Consider the following 19,841-nt stretch of genomic DNA (forward strand, 5'->3'; position numbering starts at 1 on the left):
GGGATATATCAGAGTGTTACAGTGAGGGGTGTGGGATATATCAGAGTGTTACAGTGAGGGGTGTGGGATATATCAGAGTGTTACAGTGAGGGGTATATCAGAGTGTTACAGTGAGGGGTGCGAGGTATATCAGAGTGTTATAGTGAGGGGTGTGGGGTATATCAGAGTGTTACAGTGAGGGGTGTGGGATATATCAGAGTTTTACAGTGAGGGGTGTGGGGTATATCAGAGTGTTACAGCGAGGGGTGTGGGATATATCAGTGTTACAGTGAGGGGTGTGGGATATAACAGAGTGTTACAGTGAGTGGCGTGAGGTATATCAGAGTGTTACAGTGTGGGGTGTGGGGTATATCAGTGTTACAGTGAGGGGTGTGGTATATATCAGTGTTTACAGTGAGGGGTGTGGGATATATCAGAATGTTACAGTGAGGGGTGTGTGGTATATCAGAGTGTTATAGTGAGGGGTGTGGGGTATATCAGTCTGTTACAGGGAGGGGTGTGGGGTATATCAGAGTATTACTGTGAGGGGTGTGTGGAGTATATCAGGGTGTTACAGTGAGTGGTGTTTGGTATATCAGATTCTTACAGTGAGGAGTGTGGGGTATATCAGATTCTTACAGTGAGGGGTGTGGGGTATTTCAGGGTGTTACAGTGAGAGGTGTGGCATATATCAGAGTGTTACAGTGAGGGGTCTGGGATATATCAGAGTGTTACAGTGAGGGGTGTGTGCGGTATATCAGAGTGTTACAGTGTGGGATGTGGGATATATCAGAGTGTTACTGTGAGGTGTGTGGGATAGATGAGAGTGTTACAGTGAGTGGTGTGGGATATATCAGAGTGTTACAGTGAGGGGTGTGGGGTATATCACTGTTACAGTGCGGGGTGTGGGGTATATCAGAGTGTTACTGTGAGGTGTGTGGGATAGATGAGAGTGTTACAGTGAGTGGTGTGGGATATATCAGAGTGTTACAGTGAGGGGTGTGGGATATATCAGAGTGTTACAGTGAGGTGTGTGGGATATATCAGAGTGTTGCAGTGAGTGGTGTGGGATATATCAGAGTGTTACAGTGAGGGGTGTGGGATATATCAGAGTGTTACAGGGAGGGGTGTGTGGTATATCTGAGTGTTACTGTGAGGGGTGTTGGGTATATCAGAGTGTTAAAGTGAGAGGTGTGGGGTATATCAGAGTGTTTCAGTGAGCGGTGTGGGGTATATCAGAGTCTTACAGTGAGGGGTGTGGACTGTATCAGAGAGTTACAGTGAGGGGTGTGGGGTACATCAGAGTGTTACAGTGAGGGGTGTGGGGTATATCAGAGTGTTACAGTGAGAGGTGTGGGCTATATCAGACTGTTACAGTAAGGGGTGTGGGGTATATCAGTGTGTTACAGTGAGGGGTGTGGGGTATATCAGAGTGTTACAGTGAGGCGTGTGGGATATATCAGAGTTTTACAGTGAGGGGTGTGGGATATATCAGAGTGTTACAGTGACGGGTGTGGTGTATATCAGAGTGATACAGTGAGGGGTGTGGGGTATATCAGAGAGTTACATTGAGGGGTGTGGGGTATATCAGAGTGTTACAGTGAGGGGTGTGGGGTATATCAGAGTGTTAAAGTGAGGGGTGTGGGGTACATCAGAGTGTTACAGTGAGGAGTGTGGGTTATATCAGAGTGTTACAGTGAAGGGTGTGGGATATATCAGAGTGTTACAGTGAGGGGTGTGTGCGGTATATCCGAGTGTTACAGTGTGGGGTGTGGGATATATCAGAGTGTTACAGTGAGGGGTGTGGGGTATATCAGAGTGTTACAGTGATGGTTGTGGGGTACATCAGATTGTTACAGTGAGGGGTGTGGGATATATCAGAGTGTTACAGTGAGGGGTGTGGGGTATATCAGAGTGTTACAATGAGGGGTGTGGGATATATCAGAGTGTTACAGTGAGGGGTGTGGGATATATCAGAGTGTTACAGTGAGGGGTGTGGGATATATCTGAGTGTTACAGTGAGGTGTGTGGGATATATCAGAGTGTTACAGTGAGGGGTGTGGGATATATCAGAGTGTTACAGTGAGGGGTGTGGGATATATCAGAGTGTTACAGTGAATGGTGTGTGGTATATCAGAGTGTTTAAATGAGCGGTGTGGGGTATATCAGAGTGTTACAGTGAGGGGTGTGGGGTATATCAGAGTGTTACAGTGAGGGGCATGGGGTATATCAGTGTGTTACAGTGAGGTGTGTGGGGTGTATCAGAGTGTTACAGTGATGGGTGTGGGGTATATCAGAGTGTTACAGTGAGGGGTGTGGGGTATATCAGAGTGTTACAGTGAGGTGTGTGGGGTATATCAGTGTGTTACAGTGAGGTGTGTGGGGTGTATCAGAGTGTTACAGTGAGGGGTGTGGGGTATATCACAGTGTTACAGTGAGGGGTGTGGGGTATATCAGAGTGTTACTTTGTGGGGTGTGGACTGTATCAGAGAGTTACAGTGAGGGGTGTGGGGTACATCAGAGTATTACAGTGAGGGGTGTGGGGTATATCAGAGTGTTACAGTGAGGGGTGTGGGATATATCAGAGTGTTACAGTGAGGGGTGTGGGGTATATCAGAGTGTTACAGTGAGAGGTGTGGGGTATATCAGACTGTTACTGTAAGGGGTGTGGGGTATATCAGTGTGTTACAGTGAGGGGTGTGAGGTATATCAGAGTGTTACAGTGAGGGGTGTGGGATATATCAGAGTGTTACAGTGAGGGGTGTGGGATATATCAGAGTGTTACAGTGAGGGGTGTGGGGTATATCAGAGTGTTACAGTGAGGGGTGTGGGGTATATCTGTGTTACAGTGAGGGGTGTGGGGTATATCAGAGTGTTACAGTGAGCGGTGTGGGGTATATCAGAGTCTTACAGTGAGGGGTGTGGGGTATATCAGAGTTTTACATTGAGGGGTGTGGACTGTATCAGAGAGTTACAGTGAGGGGTGTGGCGTACATCAGAGTGTTACAGTGAGGGGTGTGGGGTATATCAGAGTGTTACAGTGAGAGGTGTGGGGTATATCAGACTGTTACAGTAAGGGGTGTGGGGTATATCAGTGTGTTACAGTGAGGGGTGTGGGGTATATCAGAGTGTTACAGTGAGGCGTGTGGGATATATCAGAGTTTTACAGTGAGGGGTGTGGGATATATCAGAGTGTTACAGTGAGGGGTGTGGGGTATATCAGAGTGTTACAGTGAATGGTGTGTGGTATATCAGAGTGTTAAAGTGAGCGGTGTGGGGTATATCAGAGTGTTACAGTGAGGGGTCTGGGGTATATCAGATTCTTACAGTGAGGAGTGTGGGGTATATCAGAGTGTTACAGTGAGGGGCATGGGGTATATCAGTGTGTTACAGTGAGGTGTGTGGGGTGTATCAGAGTGTTACAGTGATGGGTGTGGGGTATATCAGAGTGTTTCAGTGAGGGGTGTGGTGTATCAGAGTGTTACAGTGAGGTGTGTGGGGTATATCAGTGTGTTACAGTGAGGTGTGTGGGGTGTATCAGAGTGTTACAGTGAGGGGTGTGGGGTATATCAGAGTGTTACAGTGAGGGGTGTGGGGTATATCAGAGTGTTACGTTGTGGGGTGTGGAGTGTATCAGAGAGTTACAGTGAGGGGTGTGGGGTACATCAGAGTGTTACAGTGAGGGGTGTGCGGTATATCAGAGTGTTACAGTGAGGGTGTGGGATATATCAGAGTGTTACAGTGAGGGGTGTGGGGTATATCAGAGTGTTACAGTGAGAGGTGTGGGGTATATCAGACTGTTACTGTAAGAGGTGTGGGGTATATCAGTGTGTTACAGTGAGGGGTGTGGGGTATATCAGAGTGTTACAGTGAGGGGTGTGGGATATATCAGAGTGTTACAGTGAGGGGTGTGGGATATATCAGAGTGTTACAGTGAGGTGTGTGGGGTATATCAGAGTGTTACAGTGAGGGTTGTGGGGTATATCTGTGTTACAGTGACGGGTGTGGGGTATATCAGAGTGTTACAGTGAAGGGTGTGGTATATATCAGAGTGTTACAGTGAGGGGTGTGGGGTATATCAGAGTGTTACAGTGAGGGTTGTGGGATATATCAGAGTGTTACAGTGAGGGGTGTGGGGGGTATATCAGTGTTACAGTGAGGGGTGTGGGGTATATCAGAGTGTTACAGTGAGGGGTGTGGTGTATATCAGAGTGTTACAGTGAGGGGTGTTGTGTATATCTGAGTGTTACAGTGAGTGGTGTGGGATATATTAGTGTGTTACAGTGAGGGGTGTTGTGTATATCAGAGTGTTACAGCGAGGGGTGTGGGATATATCAGATTGTTACAGTTCGGGGTGTGGGATATATCAGAGTGTTACAGTGAGGGGTGTGGGGTATATCAGAGTGTTACAGTGAGGGGTGTGGGATATATCAGAGTGTTACAGTGAGGGGTGTGGGGTATATCAGAGTGTTACAGTGAGGGTTGTGGGGTATATCAGCGTGTTACAGTGAGGGGTGTGGGATATATTATAGTGTTACAGTGAGGGGTTTGGGGTATATCAGAGTGTTACAGTGAGGGGTGTGGGGTTTTTCAGAGTGTTACAGTGAGGGGTGTGGGGTATATCAGAGTGTTACAGTGAGGGGTGTGGGGTGTATCAGTGTGTTACAGTGAGGGGTGTGGGGTATATCAGTGTGTTACAGTGAGGTGAGTGGGATATATCAGAGTGTTACAGTGAGGGGTGTGGGGTATATCAGAGTGTTAAAGTGTGTTGTTTGGGGTATATCAGAGTGTTACAGTGAGGGTTGTGGGGTATATCAGAGTGTTGCTGTGAGGGGTGTGGGATATATCAAAGTGTTACAGTGAGGGGTGTGGGGTATATCAGTGTTACAGTGAGGGGTGTGGGGTATATCAGAGTGTTACAGTGAGGGGTGTGGTGTATATCAGAGTGTTACAGTGAGGGGTGTGGGATATATCAGAGTGTTACAGTGAGGGGTGTGGGGTATATCAGAGTGTTACAGTGAGGGGTGTGGTGTATATCAGAGTGTTACTGTGAGGGGTGTGGGATATATCAGAGTGTTACAGTGAGGGGTGTGGGGTATATCAGAGTGTTACAGTGAGGGGTGTGGGGTGTATCAGTGTGTTACAGTGAGGGGTGTGGGGTATATCAGAGTGTTACAGCGAGAGTTGCGGGGTATATCCGAGGGGTGCGTGTTATATCAGTTTAACACCGATCGCTCTCTATGTTGCAGCAAATGACGGAGGACCAGGCCTCCCTGAAGGCACAGGTGACGTCCCTCCTGGCGGAATTGCAGGAAAGCCAGTCGAGTCTGGAGGTGAAGACCAAGTCCTGCTCGGAGCTGGAGCAGAAGTGAGTCGGAGTCCTCTCTGTCGGTCAGGCTTGTCTCGTGGCCCACCCTGGCGAGGAGGATCCCAGAACCGCTCCCCCCTCCGGCGCTCCTCTGCTCAACCGTCCCTCACAGAGCCAGCGCCGCACGGCGAGCATTCAAACAGGCTGATCGACCGGGGGCGGGGGCGGGAGTGGTGAATCTTAGCAATGTCTGGTTCTAGCCAATCCGGGGTGGTTGCTGAGAAAAGGGGACGTGTCGAACCTTTTCGTCCGACACTCATCAGGAACTTTCGCAAGGCTATCCGTATAAAAGGAAAACAACAATTTACACTGCATGGGAAGAGAGTGCTGATTGGGTTTGGCAGGTGGACTGTCCTGTCAGCTCAATGAGTCATGCGGTGTATGTATTTCAGTGCCAGTGTGAGGCTGGATATGCTGGTCCAACAACTGGCGGTTCCTATCAAACCCCATGTCCCAGACGCAGTTCGCAAGGAGCAGGGTACAGGCTGTACCCAACCAGCCCCTGCTCGCGAAACTCAAAACACAGTGCCCAACATCAGATGTGATTCCGCGATTGGACAACACTTGCTAAACCACCCTCAGTGTGCTAAAAAATTACGCTGACAACCAAAGTTAAGCTTGCCAGTTCGGGCTCGGAGTTTGGTACGTTCGCGTCCACTGGAAGCTACATATATTAGTACACGGAGCCCTGTTCTTTGCGGACAGGAAGGACACGTACACACATTGCGCCTGCTTCAGCCAAACAAAATAAGTGGCAGCCATTCGCTGGCTCATTGCTCATGGGGCAATGTCTTGGCCAATCAGGGCCAAGCTGCCTGGTTTAAATTTGAAACAGTGCTCGGCAGTTAACTGTCAGTCACCATCCATTGGTGCATTCTCCCGAGCAACGCCTCTACCAGAGTCTTCTTGCCAGCCAATCAGCACTCTCTCACCTACAGTAGAAATTGTTTTACAGTAGAAATCCCCCTTTGATGCTGGTAGTCCTGCGAGGTGTCCTGATGAGTGCAAGATGAAAAAGTTCAACATCTCCCTTTAGAGCGATATTCAAGTTCTGTACGAACAAACGAGAATCCTGGACATCCCGCTGGCCCTCAACGCGAGGCATTACTCGTTGAAAAACAGCCCGCATTCATATAGCGCCTGTAATGTCCTAAAGCTTTAGAAAACTGTTCACAGTAGCTTAAATTAGACCCAGAGACGTTAGGGGCAGGTACCCGAAAGTGCGGGGAAAGATGTCAGTTCTGAAGAAAGGCTTAACGGAGGAGGGAGAGAGGGAGAGAGAGAGAGAGGGAGAGAGAGAGAGAGAGAGACAGAGAGAGGCGGAGAGGTTGAGGGAGGGAATTCCAGAGCTCAGGGCCCCCCCAGGCAGCTGAAGGCCCGGCCGCCAATGGTGGAGCGATGGGAATCGGGGGATGGTCAAGAGGCCGGGATTGGAGGAGCGCAGAGATCTCGGCGGGTTGTTGGAGGTTTACAGAGATAGGGAGGGTTGTAGGGGGCTTGGAGGAGGTTACAGAAATAGGGAGGGTTGTAGGGGGCTTGGAGGAGGTGACAGAGATAGGGAGGGTTGTAGGGGCTGGAGGAGGTTACAGAGATAGGGAGGGTTGTAGGGGGCTTGGAGGAGGTGACAGAGATAGGGAGGGTTGTAGGGGCTGGAGGAGTTTACAGAGATAGGGAGGGTTGTAGGGGCTGGAGGAGTTTACAGAGATAGGGAGGGGTGTAGGGGCTGGAGGAGGCTACAGAGATAGGGAGGGGTGTAGGGGCTGGAGGAGGTTACAGAGATAGGGAGGGGTGTAGGGGCTGGAGGAGGTTACAGAGATAGGGAGGGGTGTAGGGGCTGGAGGAGGTTACAGAGATAGGGAGGGTTGCAATTTGGAGAGATGGGATGGAATGTGAACTGGGCGCTCTCAGCATCTCTAAACCGCCAGGGTCAAATCTCTGCGGGATGCAGAACGTTTGCAGTTGACCAGTCCCCCTGCTCGTCTTTCTCTCTCTCCCTGTCTCTCTCTGCTCTCTGTCTCTCACTTTCTCAGTCTCTCTCTGTCTCTCTCTTGCTCTATGTCTCTCCCTCTCTATCACACCTTCCATTACCACCACTTCTTCTCCTGTTCCGATGAGTAGGTGCCGGACTGTGGAGGAGAAGCTGCGATCCCTGGAGCAGGACACGGAGATCCAGAAGAAGCAGCACAGTGTCACGGTCGATCAGCTGCGAATCGCAGTGCATAACTACGAGTCTGCACTGAAAAAGGAGAGGCTGAACGCGTCCGAGGACAAGTGAGTAATCGCAACCCTGAAATATAAACCCCCCGAACCCCTCGATTAGATTCCAGTCTGTAACTCACTCCCGGGTATCTGTTATTCTATATATAAACCACCCCGAACCCCTCGATTAGATTCCAGTCTGTAACTCACTCCCGGGTATCTGTTATTCTATATATAAACCCCACCCGAACCCCTCGATTAGATTCCAGTCTGTAACTCACTCCCGGGTATCTGTTATTCTATATATAAACCCCCCCCCCCGAACCCCTCGATTAGATTCCAGTCTGTAACTCACTCCCGGGTATCTGTTATTCTATATATAAACCCCCCGAACCCCTCGATTAGATTCCAGTCTGTAACTCACTCCCGGGTATCTGTTATTCTATATATAAACCCCCCCGAACCCCTCGATTAGATTCCAGTCTGTAACTCACTCCCGGGTATCTGTTATTCTATATATAAACCCCCCCGAACCCCTCGATTAGATTCCAGTCTGTAACTCACTCCCGGGTATCTGTTATTCTATATATAAACCCCCCCGAACCCCTCGATTAGATTCCAGTCTGTAACTCACTCCCGGGTATCTGTTATTCTATATATAAACCCCCCCGAACCCCTCGATTAGATTCCAGTCTGTAACTCACTCCCGGGTATCTGTTATTCTATATATAAACCCCCCCGAACCCCTCGATTAGATTCCAGTCTGTAACTCACTCCCGGGTATCTGTTATTCTATATATAAACCCCCCGAACCCCTCGATTAGATTCCAGTCTGTAACTCACTCCCGGGTATCTGTTATTCTATATATAAACCACCCCGAACCCCTCGATTAGATTCCAGTCTGTTCCTCACTCCCGGTGGGTGTGATTGTGGGTGATCTGTTCCCTGCGATCTCCCCGGGGATGTTTAGGGTGTGGGCTGAGTTGACGCTGTTGCTCCCTGTGACCTACAGGAGGAAACTGGCGCAGTTACAGGCCGCCTACCACCAGCTGTTTGTGGATTACGATGTCATGGCGAAGAATCTGGACGAACGGAAGAGCAGGGTGAGCCCCCCACCCCCACCCCCACCCCCCGCGTGCACAGCAAGATCCCACGGTGTCTTGACCTCTTTCCAGGGGGGTCGCAGGCTTAAGGCGGTTACGAAAGGGTTAAACTCCAGGGGACCGGTCACGGAGACCGGGGCTTGTGTCCCCTCGAGTGTCGAAGATTTTTGGGGGGGGTGATCCGATCGAGCGGTTGAAGATGATTAAAGGACTCGGTCGAGAGAAACTATCTCCTCTGCTGGGGAGGGGGTGTTGGGGAGCCCACAACGTGAGGGCAGAACCTTAAACTGAGAGCCAGGCCGTTTGGGGCCGGGGTGGGGGGGGGGATGTCAGGAAGCTCATCTTCACACAAAGTGGGAGCGGGAATCGGGAACTCTTCCCCGCCCCCCCACCCACAAAGAGCTGTGTAACAGGCTCGAGAGGGACTGAATGGCCTCCTCCTGTTCCTGTGTAACAGGCTCGAGAGGGGCTGAATGGCCTCCTCCTGTTCCTGTGTAACAGGCTCGAGAGGGGCTGAATGGCCTCCTCCTGTTCCTGTGTAACAGGCTCGAGAGGGGCTGAATGGGCCTCCTCCTGTTCCTGTGTAACAGGCTCGAGAGGGGCTGAATGGCCTCCTCCTGTTCCTGTGTATCAGGCTCGAGAGGGGCTGAATGGCCTCCTCCTGTTCCTGTCTAACAGGCTCGAGAGGGGGCTGAATGGGCCTCCTCCTGTTCCTAACGCTTGATGTGATATTGCCTCTGATGGTGTACCATTCCGTCTGTGATGCTGGGCAGGTTGGCACTGATTTGCAGGGGTCCATTGCTTAAGGGTCTAGACCCAGAGGTGATGGCTGTGCGGACTGAGGTGAGCCGGCCTGAAGGAGGGGGCGAGTGCGTTGAGAGATGAGCCTGTGCGCGTCTGTGCCTGTCTGTGTCTGAGTGCATGTGTGCCTGTCTGTCTCTGTGCCTGTGTGTCTTTCTGTGTCTATGTGTCTGTCTGTGTCTGCGTGCGTGCCTGTGCCCATCTGTGTGTCTGTTGCTGTGTGCACGGCTGTCTGTCTCTGTGCCTGTGTGTCTGTCTGTGCCTGTGTGTCTGTCTGTGCCTGTGTGTCTGTCTGTGCCTGTGTGTCTGCCTGTGCCTGTGTGCCTGTCTGTGTCTGTGTGCGTGCCTGTGCCCATCTGTGTGTCTGTTACTGTGTGCACGCGCACCTGTCTGTCTCTGTGCGCGCGCCTGTCTGTCTCTGTGCGCGCGCCTGTCTGTCTCTGTGCGCGTGCCTGTCTGTCTCTGTGCGCGCGCCTGTCTGTCTCTGCGCGCGCGCCAGTCTGTCTCTGCGCACGCGCCTGTCTGTCTCTGTGTGCCTGTCTGTCTGTGTGTGTGTGAGTGACCCTGTCTGTCTGTGTGTGTGTGAGTGACCCTGTCTGTCTGTGTGTGTGTGAGTGACCCTGTCTGTCTGTCTGTGTGTGTGTGAGTGACCCTGTCTGTCTGTGTGTGTGTGAGTGACCCTGTCTGTCTGTCTGTGTGTGTGTGAGTGACCCTGTCTGTCTGTGTGTGTGTGAGTGACCCTGTCTGTCTGTCTGTGTGTGTGTGAGTGACCCTGTCTGTCTGTGTCTGTGCAGGGACAGGTGGAAGAGGTGATACAGCAGCTGAGGGAAGCTGAGGAAGCCCTGGTGATGAAGCAGGAGCTGATCGACAAACTGAAGGAGGACGCGGAACAGCTAAAATCCGAGCTCGAGACCATCCCCGTCCTGAAGGCCCAGGTATACAGTCAGGGGGGGGGGCATTGAGACAGCGGGGGAGGCACTGAGACTGGAGGGGGGGCACCGAGTCAGGGAGGGGGGGCACCGAGACGGTGGGGGGGGGGGCATTGAGACTGGGGGGGGGCATTGAGACTGGGGGGGGCATTGAGACTGGGGGGGGCACCGAGACGGGGGGGGTCACTGAGACCTGGGGTGGGGGGGGGGGCATTGAGACTAGGGAGGGGGGAGGACACTGAGACCGGAGGGGGGTGGCACTGAGACCTGGGGAGGGGGGGGGACACTGAGACCGGAGGGGGTCGGAGAGGGAGACATTGTGATCTGAAAGATACTTCCTCTCTCTCTCTCTGTCTTTCTCTCTCTGTCTCTCTCTCTGTCTCTGTCTCTCTCTCTGTCTCTCTCTCTGTCTCTGTCTCTCTCTCTGTCTCTCTCTCTGTCTCTGTCTCTCTCTCTGTCTCTCACTCTCTCTCTCTCTGTCTCTCTCTCTGTCTCTCTCTCTCTCTGTCTCTCTCTCTCTGTCTCTGTCTCTCTCTCTCTGTCTCTCTCTCTCTGTCTCTCTCTCTGTCTCTCTCTCTGTCTCTCTCTCTCTCTCTCTCTCTCTCTGTCTCTCTCTCTCTGTCTCTCTCTCTCTCTGTCTCTCTCTCTGTCTCTCTCTCTCTCTCTCTGTCTCTCTCTCTCTCTCTCTCTCTCTCTGTCTCTCTCTCTCTGTCTCTCTCTCTCTCTGTCTCTCTCTCTGTCTCTCTCTCTCTGTCTCTCTCTCTCTCTGTCTCTCTCTCTCTCTGTCTCTCTCTCTCTCTCTCTCTGTCTCTCTCTCTCTGTCTCTCTCTCTCTCTCTCTCTCTGTCTCTCTCTCTCTCTGTCTCTCTCTCTCTCTCTGTCTCTCTCTCTCTGTCTCTCTCTCTCTGTCTCTCTCTCTGTCTCTCTCGGTCTCACTGGGATTGTTTCTATCCCCAGGCCGATGTTTTTAAGGCTGATTTCCTCGCTGAGCGTAAGGCCCGGGAGAAGCTCCACGAGCAGAAGGAGATGCAGCAGGAACAACTCATCGCCCTGCAGGTGGAATATGAGAAGATTCGGGGCGACTATGAGGAGGCCACACGGTGGGTTTGCCCCTCCTGCTATCAACCTCCTGTCAGGGACAGGAGGAGGCCATTCAGCCCCTCGCACCTGCTGCAGCCCTTCAGCCAATCATGGCCGACCTTCTCAACCATTTCACCTCCCGCCTGATCCCCCTAATACCCCCAAAAATCTCCCCATCTCCGTCTCAGACACACTCGAGGGCAGTCTGTTGCCGGAGGAGGGTGGAGCCGAATCCCAAAGATTCACCGTCCCGAGCGAAGGAATTTCCGACCCCTTATCCCGAGATTGTGACCCTCCCCCTCCCTCCCCGCAGTCCCACCGGCCGGAGGAGGGGTGGGTGGGGGAAACAGCCCCTCAGTGTTGACCCTGTCAAACCCCCGAGTTCGGGATGGGAGGAGTTTGCGGCTGATCAGCCCCAGCCCACTCCGCGGGTTCAATGTGTAACTTTCACACTGAAACAGGCGAACGACACCTCGAGGACCCGGACTCTGAGCGGGTGTAACTTCAGAAACTCTCAACGATTCATTTATTATCAAACAAAACTTCCTTTCACAAGTTGCGCGCGCTGGTGGACACAGCATTGTAATCGGGAAAAATAACTATCTCCGAAATAATTCCCCCAACACACACACACTCACACACAGACACACACACAGACACACTCACACACAGGCACACACACACACAGACACAGACACACACAGACACTCACACACAGACACACTCACACACAGACACTCACACACAGACACTCACACACAGACACACTCACACACAGACACACTCACACACAGACACACACACAGACACACACACAGACACACTCACACACAGGCACACACACACACAGACACAGACACACACAGACACTCACACACAGACACACTCACACACAGACACTCACACACAGACACTCACACACAGACACACACACAGACACACTCACACACAGGCACACACACAGACACACACAGACACTCACACACAGACACACTCACACACAGACACTCACACACAGACACTCACACACAGACACTCACACACAGACACACTCACACACAGACACTCACACACAGACACACACACACAGACACTCACACACAGACACTCACACATAGACACTCACACACAGACACTCACACACAGACACACACACACAGACACTCACACACAGACACACTCACACAGACACTCACACACAGACACTCACACACAGACACTCACACACAGACACACACACACACAGACACTCACACACAGACACACACACAGACACACTCACACACAGACACACTCACACAGACACTCACACATAGACACACTCACAGACAGACACACTCACACACAGACACACACACACACAGACACACTCACACACAGACACACTCACACACAGACACACTCACACACAGACACACTCACACACAGACACACTCACACAGACACACTCACACAGACACTCACACACAGACACTCACACACAGACACTCACACACAGACACACACACACACAGACACTCACACACAGACACACACACAGACACACTCACACACAGACACACTCACACAGACACACACACAGACACACTCACACACAGACACACTGACACACAGACACACTCACACACAGACACTCACACACAGACACACTCACACAGACACACTCACACACAGACACACTCACACACAGACACAGACACACACAGACACTCACACACTCACACACAGACACTCACACACAGACACTCACACACAGACACACTCACACACAGACACACTCACACACAGACACACACACAGACACACACACAGACACACTCACACACAGGCACACACACACACAGACACAGACACACACAGACACTCACACACAGACACACTCACACACAGACACTCACACACAGACACTCACACACAGACACACACACAGACACACTCACACACAGGCACACACACAGACACACACAGACACTCACACACAGACACTCACACACAGACACACACACAGACACACACACACACACAGGCACATGCACAGACACACACGCACAGACGCAGACGCACACACACACAGACGCACACGCACAGGCGCAGGTGCACAGACACACACGCACAGGCACACACACAGAGGCGCATTCACAGACGCACCTGCCCGCGCGCACACACACATACCCATACACACACACCTGCACACAGACAGACACAGGCACACACACACACACAGATAAAGAAAGGACAAACAGATGGGGTCTCTCTGCAGAGATGGGCTTTGCAGGATGGGCGTTATAAAATGTAGGGTAAAGTCCGCAGGGTCCTGACGCTGTCGGCCTGGAGACCCCTCCCTGTGCCGATGGGGCTGGTTCCCGGCCGGGTGTCTGGAGGCTCCCAGTGACTGGCCTCAGCCTTGCAGGTCCCAGTGCCGACTGGCTACACTCAGACCAGGGCTCCCTGGCCCCAGCTGATAGCCCCACACAGCTTTACGCAAGGGGAGAGAGAGAGAGGGAGAGAGGGACCCAGTCAAGGGAGTCAACCTCCCCCAGCCTTCTCGCCAAACACGACCAACCTCGAAACAAGCAGGTTCACAGCTTCAGCTTTTATCTCCTCACTTCCCGCGCGAATCCAGAATCTCTCAGTGCAGGAGAGGCCCTTCGGCCCATCGAGTCTGCACCGACCTGTGAGAAACACCTGACCTACCTCCCTAATCCCATTGACCAGCACTTGGCCCATTGCCTTGAATGTTATGAGGTGCCAAGTGCTCATCCAGGTACTTTTTTAAAGGATGTGAGGCTAACCCGCCTCCACCACCCTCCCAGGCAGCGCATTCCAGACCGTCACCACCCTCTGGGTAAAAAAGTTTTTCCTCACATCCCTCCCCTAAACCTCCTGCCCCTCACCTTGAACTTATGTCCCCCTCGTGACTGACCCTTCAACTAAGGGGAACAGCTGCTCCCTATCCACCCTGTCCATGCCCCTCATAATCTTCTACACCTCGATCAGGTCACCCCTCAGTCTTCTCTGCTCAACGAAAACAACCCGAGTCTATCCAACCTCTCTTCATAACTTAAATGTTTCACCCCAGGCAACATCCTGGTGAATCTCCTCTGCACCGTCTCCAGTGCAATCACATCCTTCCTATGATGTGGCGACCAGAACTGCACACAGTACTCCAGCTGTGGCCTCACCGAGGGTCTACACAACTCCCTACAGTCTCCGGGCTTCTCATGAGTGAAAGGCACAGACTAGTGTCCCCCCCTCTCTCTCTCTCTCTCTCTCGAGCACTGTAAAGGCCGGGTTGGGTCACTTGCCAGGAGGATTCTCTCGGTTCTCAGTGGGGTGGGTTGGGGTTGGGGTCAGCCTCTCTCACACCCACACCCCACCCCCCCTAGCCGGATGGTGGTGACAGTGACGTGCTGCCGGGTTTTTTTATGTTTAAGAGGCACTGTGAATAATCTCTTCCCTTCACCCCTCCAGCACGCACATCGAGGACTTGCAACGCAGACACAATGACAGCCTCCGAGCGCAGATCGCCGGAACAGGTGAGTCCACCCACCTGCTTTCCCCTCCGCCCCACGCTGACCAGAGCGCTGAGGGAGCGCCCGCACTGTCGGAGGGTCAGTGCTGAGGGAGTGCCGCACTGTCAGAGGGTCAGCGCTGAGGGAGCGCCGCGCTGTGGGAGGGTCAGTGCTGAGGGAGCGCCGCACTGTCAGAGGGTCAGTGCTGAGGGAGCGCCACACTGTCGGAGGGTCAGCGCTGAGGGAGCGCCGCGCTGTGGGAGGGTCAGTGCTGAGGGAGTGCCGCACTGTCAGAGGGTCAGTGCTGAGGGAGCGCCGCACTGTCGGAGGGTCAGCGCTGAGGGAGCGCCGCACTGTCGGAGGGTCAGTGCTGAGGGAGCGGCGCACTGTTGGAGGGTCAGTGCTGAGGGAGCACCGCACTGTCGGAGGGTCAGTGCTGAGGGAGCGCCGCACTGTCGGAGGGTCAGTGCTGAGGGAGCACCGCACTGTCGGAGGTACCGTCTTTCAGGATGAGACATTAAACCGAGGCCCTGTCTGCCCTCTGGGGTGGGTGTTAAACATCCCACAGCCACTATTGGAATAGGAGTGGGTGACGGTCTGGGGGTGGGGTGATGGGGGATGGGGGGGTTGGGGGGTGGGGCAATGGGAGGGAGATGGGGGATGGGGGGAGTTGGGGGGTGGGGCGATGGGAGGGAGATGGAGGATGGGGGGGGTGAGGCGATGGAGGGAGATGGGGGGGTTGGGGGGTGGGGCGATGGGAGGGAGATGGGGGATGGGGGGTGGGGCGATGGGAGGGAGATGGGGGATGGGGGGGGTGAGGCGATGGAGGGAGATGGGGGGGTTGGGGGGTGGGGCGATGGGAGGGAGATGGGGGATGGGGGGTGGGGCGATGGGAGGGAGATGGGGGATGGGGGGGGTGAGGCGATGGAGGGAGATGGGGGGGTTGGGGGGTGGGGCGATGGGAGGGCGATGGGGGATGGGGGGGTTGAGGGGTGGGGCGATGGGAGGGAGATGGGGGATGGGAGGGAGATGGGGGATGGGGGGGGTTGGGGGGGTGGGGCGATGGGGGATGGGGGGTGGGGCGATGGGAGGGAGATGGGGGATGGGCGGGCGATGGGGGATGGGGGGGTTTGGGTGAGGGGGGGGGGTTCTCCCCGGTGTCCTGGGGCCGATATTTATCCCTCAAACCAACGTCAGTAAAAACAGACGACCCACGTTGCTCTTGGTGGGATCTTGCTGTGCGCGCGCGTTGGCTGCCGGCTTCCCGACATTCCAACAGGGGGGCGGCCTCCGGTCAAATAAAGAGCTGGGAGGGGGGTCAGGGATGTCCTGCGGGGGGTGATGGGGGAAGTTGGGGTGGGTATGGGGGGGAGGGGAAAGCGAGAGGTTTTTGGGGGAAACGCCAGTGCTTTAACCCCCCTCTCTCCCTCTCTCGCCCGTCAGGCATGTACTTCCCGAGTGGGAACACCATCCCCTTCAACGCCCCAGCGGACCCTCCGCGCCGACGCCCCATCCCGGACGAACAGCCCGATTTCCAGTGCCCAAAGTGCCAGTACTTGGCTCCGGACATGGATACGCTGCAGATTCACGTGATGGACTGTATCCAGTGACAGGGCGGAGACGCTCCCCTGGCCCCTCGCGGGGCTGGGGAAGGGGCTGTGTGTGTGTGTGCAAAGCACCCCTCACCCCCTCGCACAACAGTCACATCTTCAATGAAAAGGACGACATTATTAAAAAAAAACAAATGGACCACAACTTGACCCCTGAACTATCGCCAGTGATCATTCATCTCCTGTCCGGGAGGGTGAGGTATCCAGCGACTGCCAATCACTTACCGTCTCCCTCCCTCCAGCGTGAGAATCACCCTCCTCCTCCCTCTGGGTCTCTCCCTCTGGATTCTGGCTCCTTCCCGCGTTCGTTAGCCCCCGAAATAATTACAGCCACCCCTCCCAGACACAGACCCGCGTCCCGTCACCGTGTGGGGGAATCACAGACCCGCGTCCCGTCACCGTGTGGGGGAATCACAGACACAGACCCGCGTCCCGTCACCGTGTGGGGGAATCACAGACACAGACCCGCGTCCCGTCACCGTGTGGGGGAATCACAGACCCGCGTCCCGTCACCGTGTGGGGGAATCACAGACCCGCGTCCCGTCACCGTGTGGGGGAATCACAGACCCGCGTCCCGTCACCGTGTGGGTGAATCACAGACACAGACCTGCGTCCCGTCACCGTGTGGGGGAATCACAGACACAGACCCGCGTCCCGTCACCGTGTGGGGGAATCACAGACCCGCGTCCCGTCACCGTGTGGGGGAATCACAGACACAGACCCGCGTCCCGTCACCGTGTGGGTGAATCACAGACACAGACCTGCGTCCCGTCACCGTGTGGGGGAATCACAGACACAGACCCGCGTCCCATCACCGTGTGGGGGAATCACAGACACAGACCCGCGTCCCGTCACCGTGTGGGGGGAATCACAGACCCGCGTCCCGTCACCGTGTGGGGGAATCACAGACCCGCGTCCCGTCACCGTGTTGGGGAATCTCAGACCCGCGTCCCGTCACCGTGTGGGGGAATCACAGACACAAACCCGCGTCCCGTCACCATGTGGGGGAATCACAGACACAGACCCGCGTCCCGTCACCGTGTGGGGGAATCACAGACACAGACCCGCGTCCCGTCACCGTGTGGGGGAATCACAGACCCGCGTCCCGTCACCGTGTTGGGGAATCACAGACCCGCGTCCCGTCACCGTGTGGGGGAATCACAGACACAGACCCGCGTCCCGTCACCGTGTGGGGGAATCACAGACACAGACCCACGTCCCGTCACCGTCTGGGGGAATCACAGACACAGACCCGCGTCCCGTCACCGTGTGGGGGAATCACAGACCCGCGTCCCGTCACCGTGTGGGGGAATCACAGACCCGCGTCCCGTCACCGTGTGGGGGAATCACAGACACAGACCCGCGTCCCGTCACCGTGTGGGGGGAATCACAGACACAGACCTGCGTCCCGTCACCGTGTGGAGGAATCACAGACGCAGACCCGCGTCCCGTCACCGTGTGGGGGAATCACAGACACAGACCCGCGTCCCGTCACCGTGTGGGGGAATCACAGACACAGACCTGCGTCCCGTCACCGTGTGGGGGAATCACAGACCCGCGTCCCGTCACCGTGTGGGGGAATCACAGACACAGACCCGCGTCCCGTCACCGTGTTGGGGAATCACAGCCACAGACCCGCGTCCCGTCACCGTATGGGGGAATCACAGACGCCTCGCTGTCAGGTCTGTGCTCTTTACAAGTGATGCTCAAGAAACGATGATGGACTGCGGAGAACCTTCCGGAATGCAGCGCTGGATTTTATTCAGGAGCGTGAGGCGGCTTTTAATAAAGGCCTGGCAGTGGGGTAGAGTGTACACCACTCTGACAGAGAGCTGCTGTCATTAGTAAGCGATTCCTGGCAGCATTGCTACAGTCACAACCAGATTTCCCAAATCCCTTCACCACATCCAATGCTGCTCTCCACCGAAACGCAATGCCAAACCTCAGCTTCTCCCCCACCCACCCGATTCTGTGCACTGTCCCACACCTCGATAGTCCCTCTGGGTAACGGTAATTTAGTGTTCAACTGTGGAAATAATCTCTCTCAACTCTGTCACTGTCTTAACAACCAGCAACTGAACTACTGAATGTGAAATCTCAGAATGGCTTTTATAAATTGAACAATAATTTACCTGTGTATAATGACAATATCTGTACACTGACTGGTGTCTCTCAGTCCCCTCTCTCTCTCAGGGAGATATCTGTACACTGACTGGTGTCTGTCAGTCCCCCTCTCTCTCAGGGAGATATCTGTACACTGACTGGTGTCTCTCAGTCCCCTCTCTCTCAGGGAGATATCTGTACACTGACTGGTGTCTCTCAGTCCCCCTCTCTCTCAGGGAGATATCTGTACACTGACTGGTGTCTCTCAGTCCCTCTCTCTCTCAGGGAGATATCTGTACACTGACTGGTGTCTCTCAGTCCCCTCTCTCTCAGGGAGATATCTGTACACTGACTGGTGTCTCTCAGTCCCCTCTCTCTCAGGGAGATATCTGTACACTGACTGGTGTCTCTCAGTCCCTCTCTCTCTCAGGGAGATATCTGTACACTGACTGGTGTCTCTCAGTCCCCTCTCTCCCTCAGGGAGATATCTGTACACTGACTGGCGTCTCTCAGTCCCTCTCTCTCTCAGGGAGATATCTGTACACTGACTGGTAGAGTCTGAACCCTCTCGGTTTCCATCCCACGATTTATAATCGACATGGTTTTGAATACCATCGAACAATAATCTCCGAACGCTCTCAATTCAGGAACTGTTCCTTTAGATTGGAAAATGGCACAGGTCACTCCGATATTTAAGAGTGGGGTGGGCGGGGTGAGGGGGCGTAGGTGCGGAACCGGGCAATTATAAACTCGTTGGTCTCATGTCTTTCATCGACAAATTCCTGGAGTGCGTAATGAAGGATGGAGTGAGTGGACACCTAGAACATTGTCAGTTGCTCAGTGAGAGTCAGGATGTATTTGGTAAGGTTAGTTCCAACCTGAGGAAGATGCCCAATGTAACACGGGCGGGGGAGAGTCTATGGATATTACTTATCAGGGCATCCAGAAGACATTTGGTAAAGTTCCACACGAGAGGCTGCTAGCTAAAATTGAAACTCCTGCAATTGAAAGGGAACCACATCATAACTCGACTTTTTGGTTCATTTTCGGGGCCTATTATTTGGTTTTCAGGGGCTCTTTCCATCTAAAGATTTAAGTTCGACGTGAAAGGTGCAGGAATCTGCAAACTCCCTCTCGGCATACAGTAAAGGAGTGAG

The 19,841-nt window shown here is 53.9% G+C and overlaps 1 protein-coding gene across 1 annotated transcript; it reads left to right on the forward strand.

Annotated features, from left to right (window-relative positions):
• Window positions 1–5,208: 5,208 nt before the first annotated feature.
• Window positions 5,209–18,709, forward strand: LOC144675788 (NF-kappa-B essential modulator-like). Its single transcript, XM_078536377.1, has 7 exons — window positions 5,209–5,347; window positions 7,466–7,618; window positions 8,560–8,650; window positions 10,246–10,386; window positions 11,337–11,479; window positions 14,931–14,995; window positions 16,415–18,709. Exons 1-7 carry the CDS (start codon window positions 5,220–5,222, stop codon window positions 16,579–16,581), a joined length of 888 nt encoding a protein of 295 aa, XP_078392503.1. The 5' UTR covers window positions 5,209–5,219; the 3' UTR covers window positions 16,582–18,709.
• Window positions 18,710–19,841: the final 1,132 nt, after the last annotated feature.

This window comes from Cetorhinus maximus, unplaced genomic scaffold (assembly GCF_964194155.1).
Source record: "Cetorhinus maximus unplaced genomic scaffold, sCetMax3.hap1.1 HAP1_SCAFFOLD_1156, whole genome shotgun sequence".
Taxonomy (NCBI): domain Eukaryota; kingdom Metazoa; phylum Chordata; class Chondrichthyes; order Lamniformes; family Cetorhinidae; genus Cetorhinus; species Cetorhinus maximus.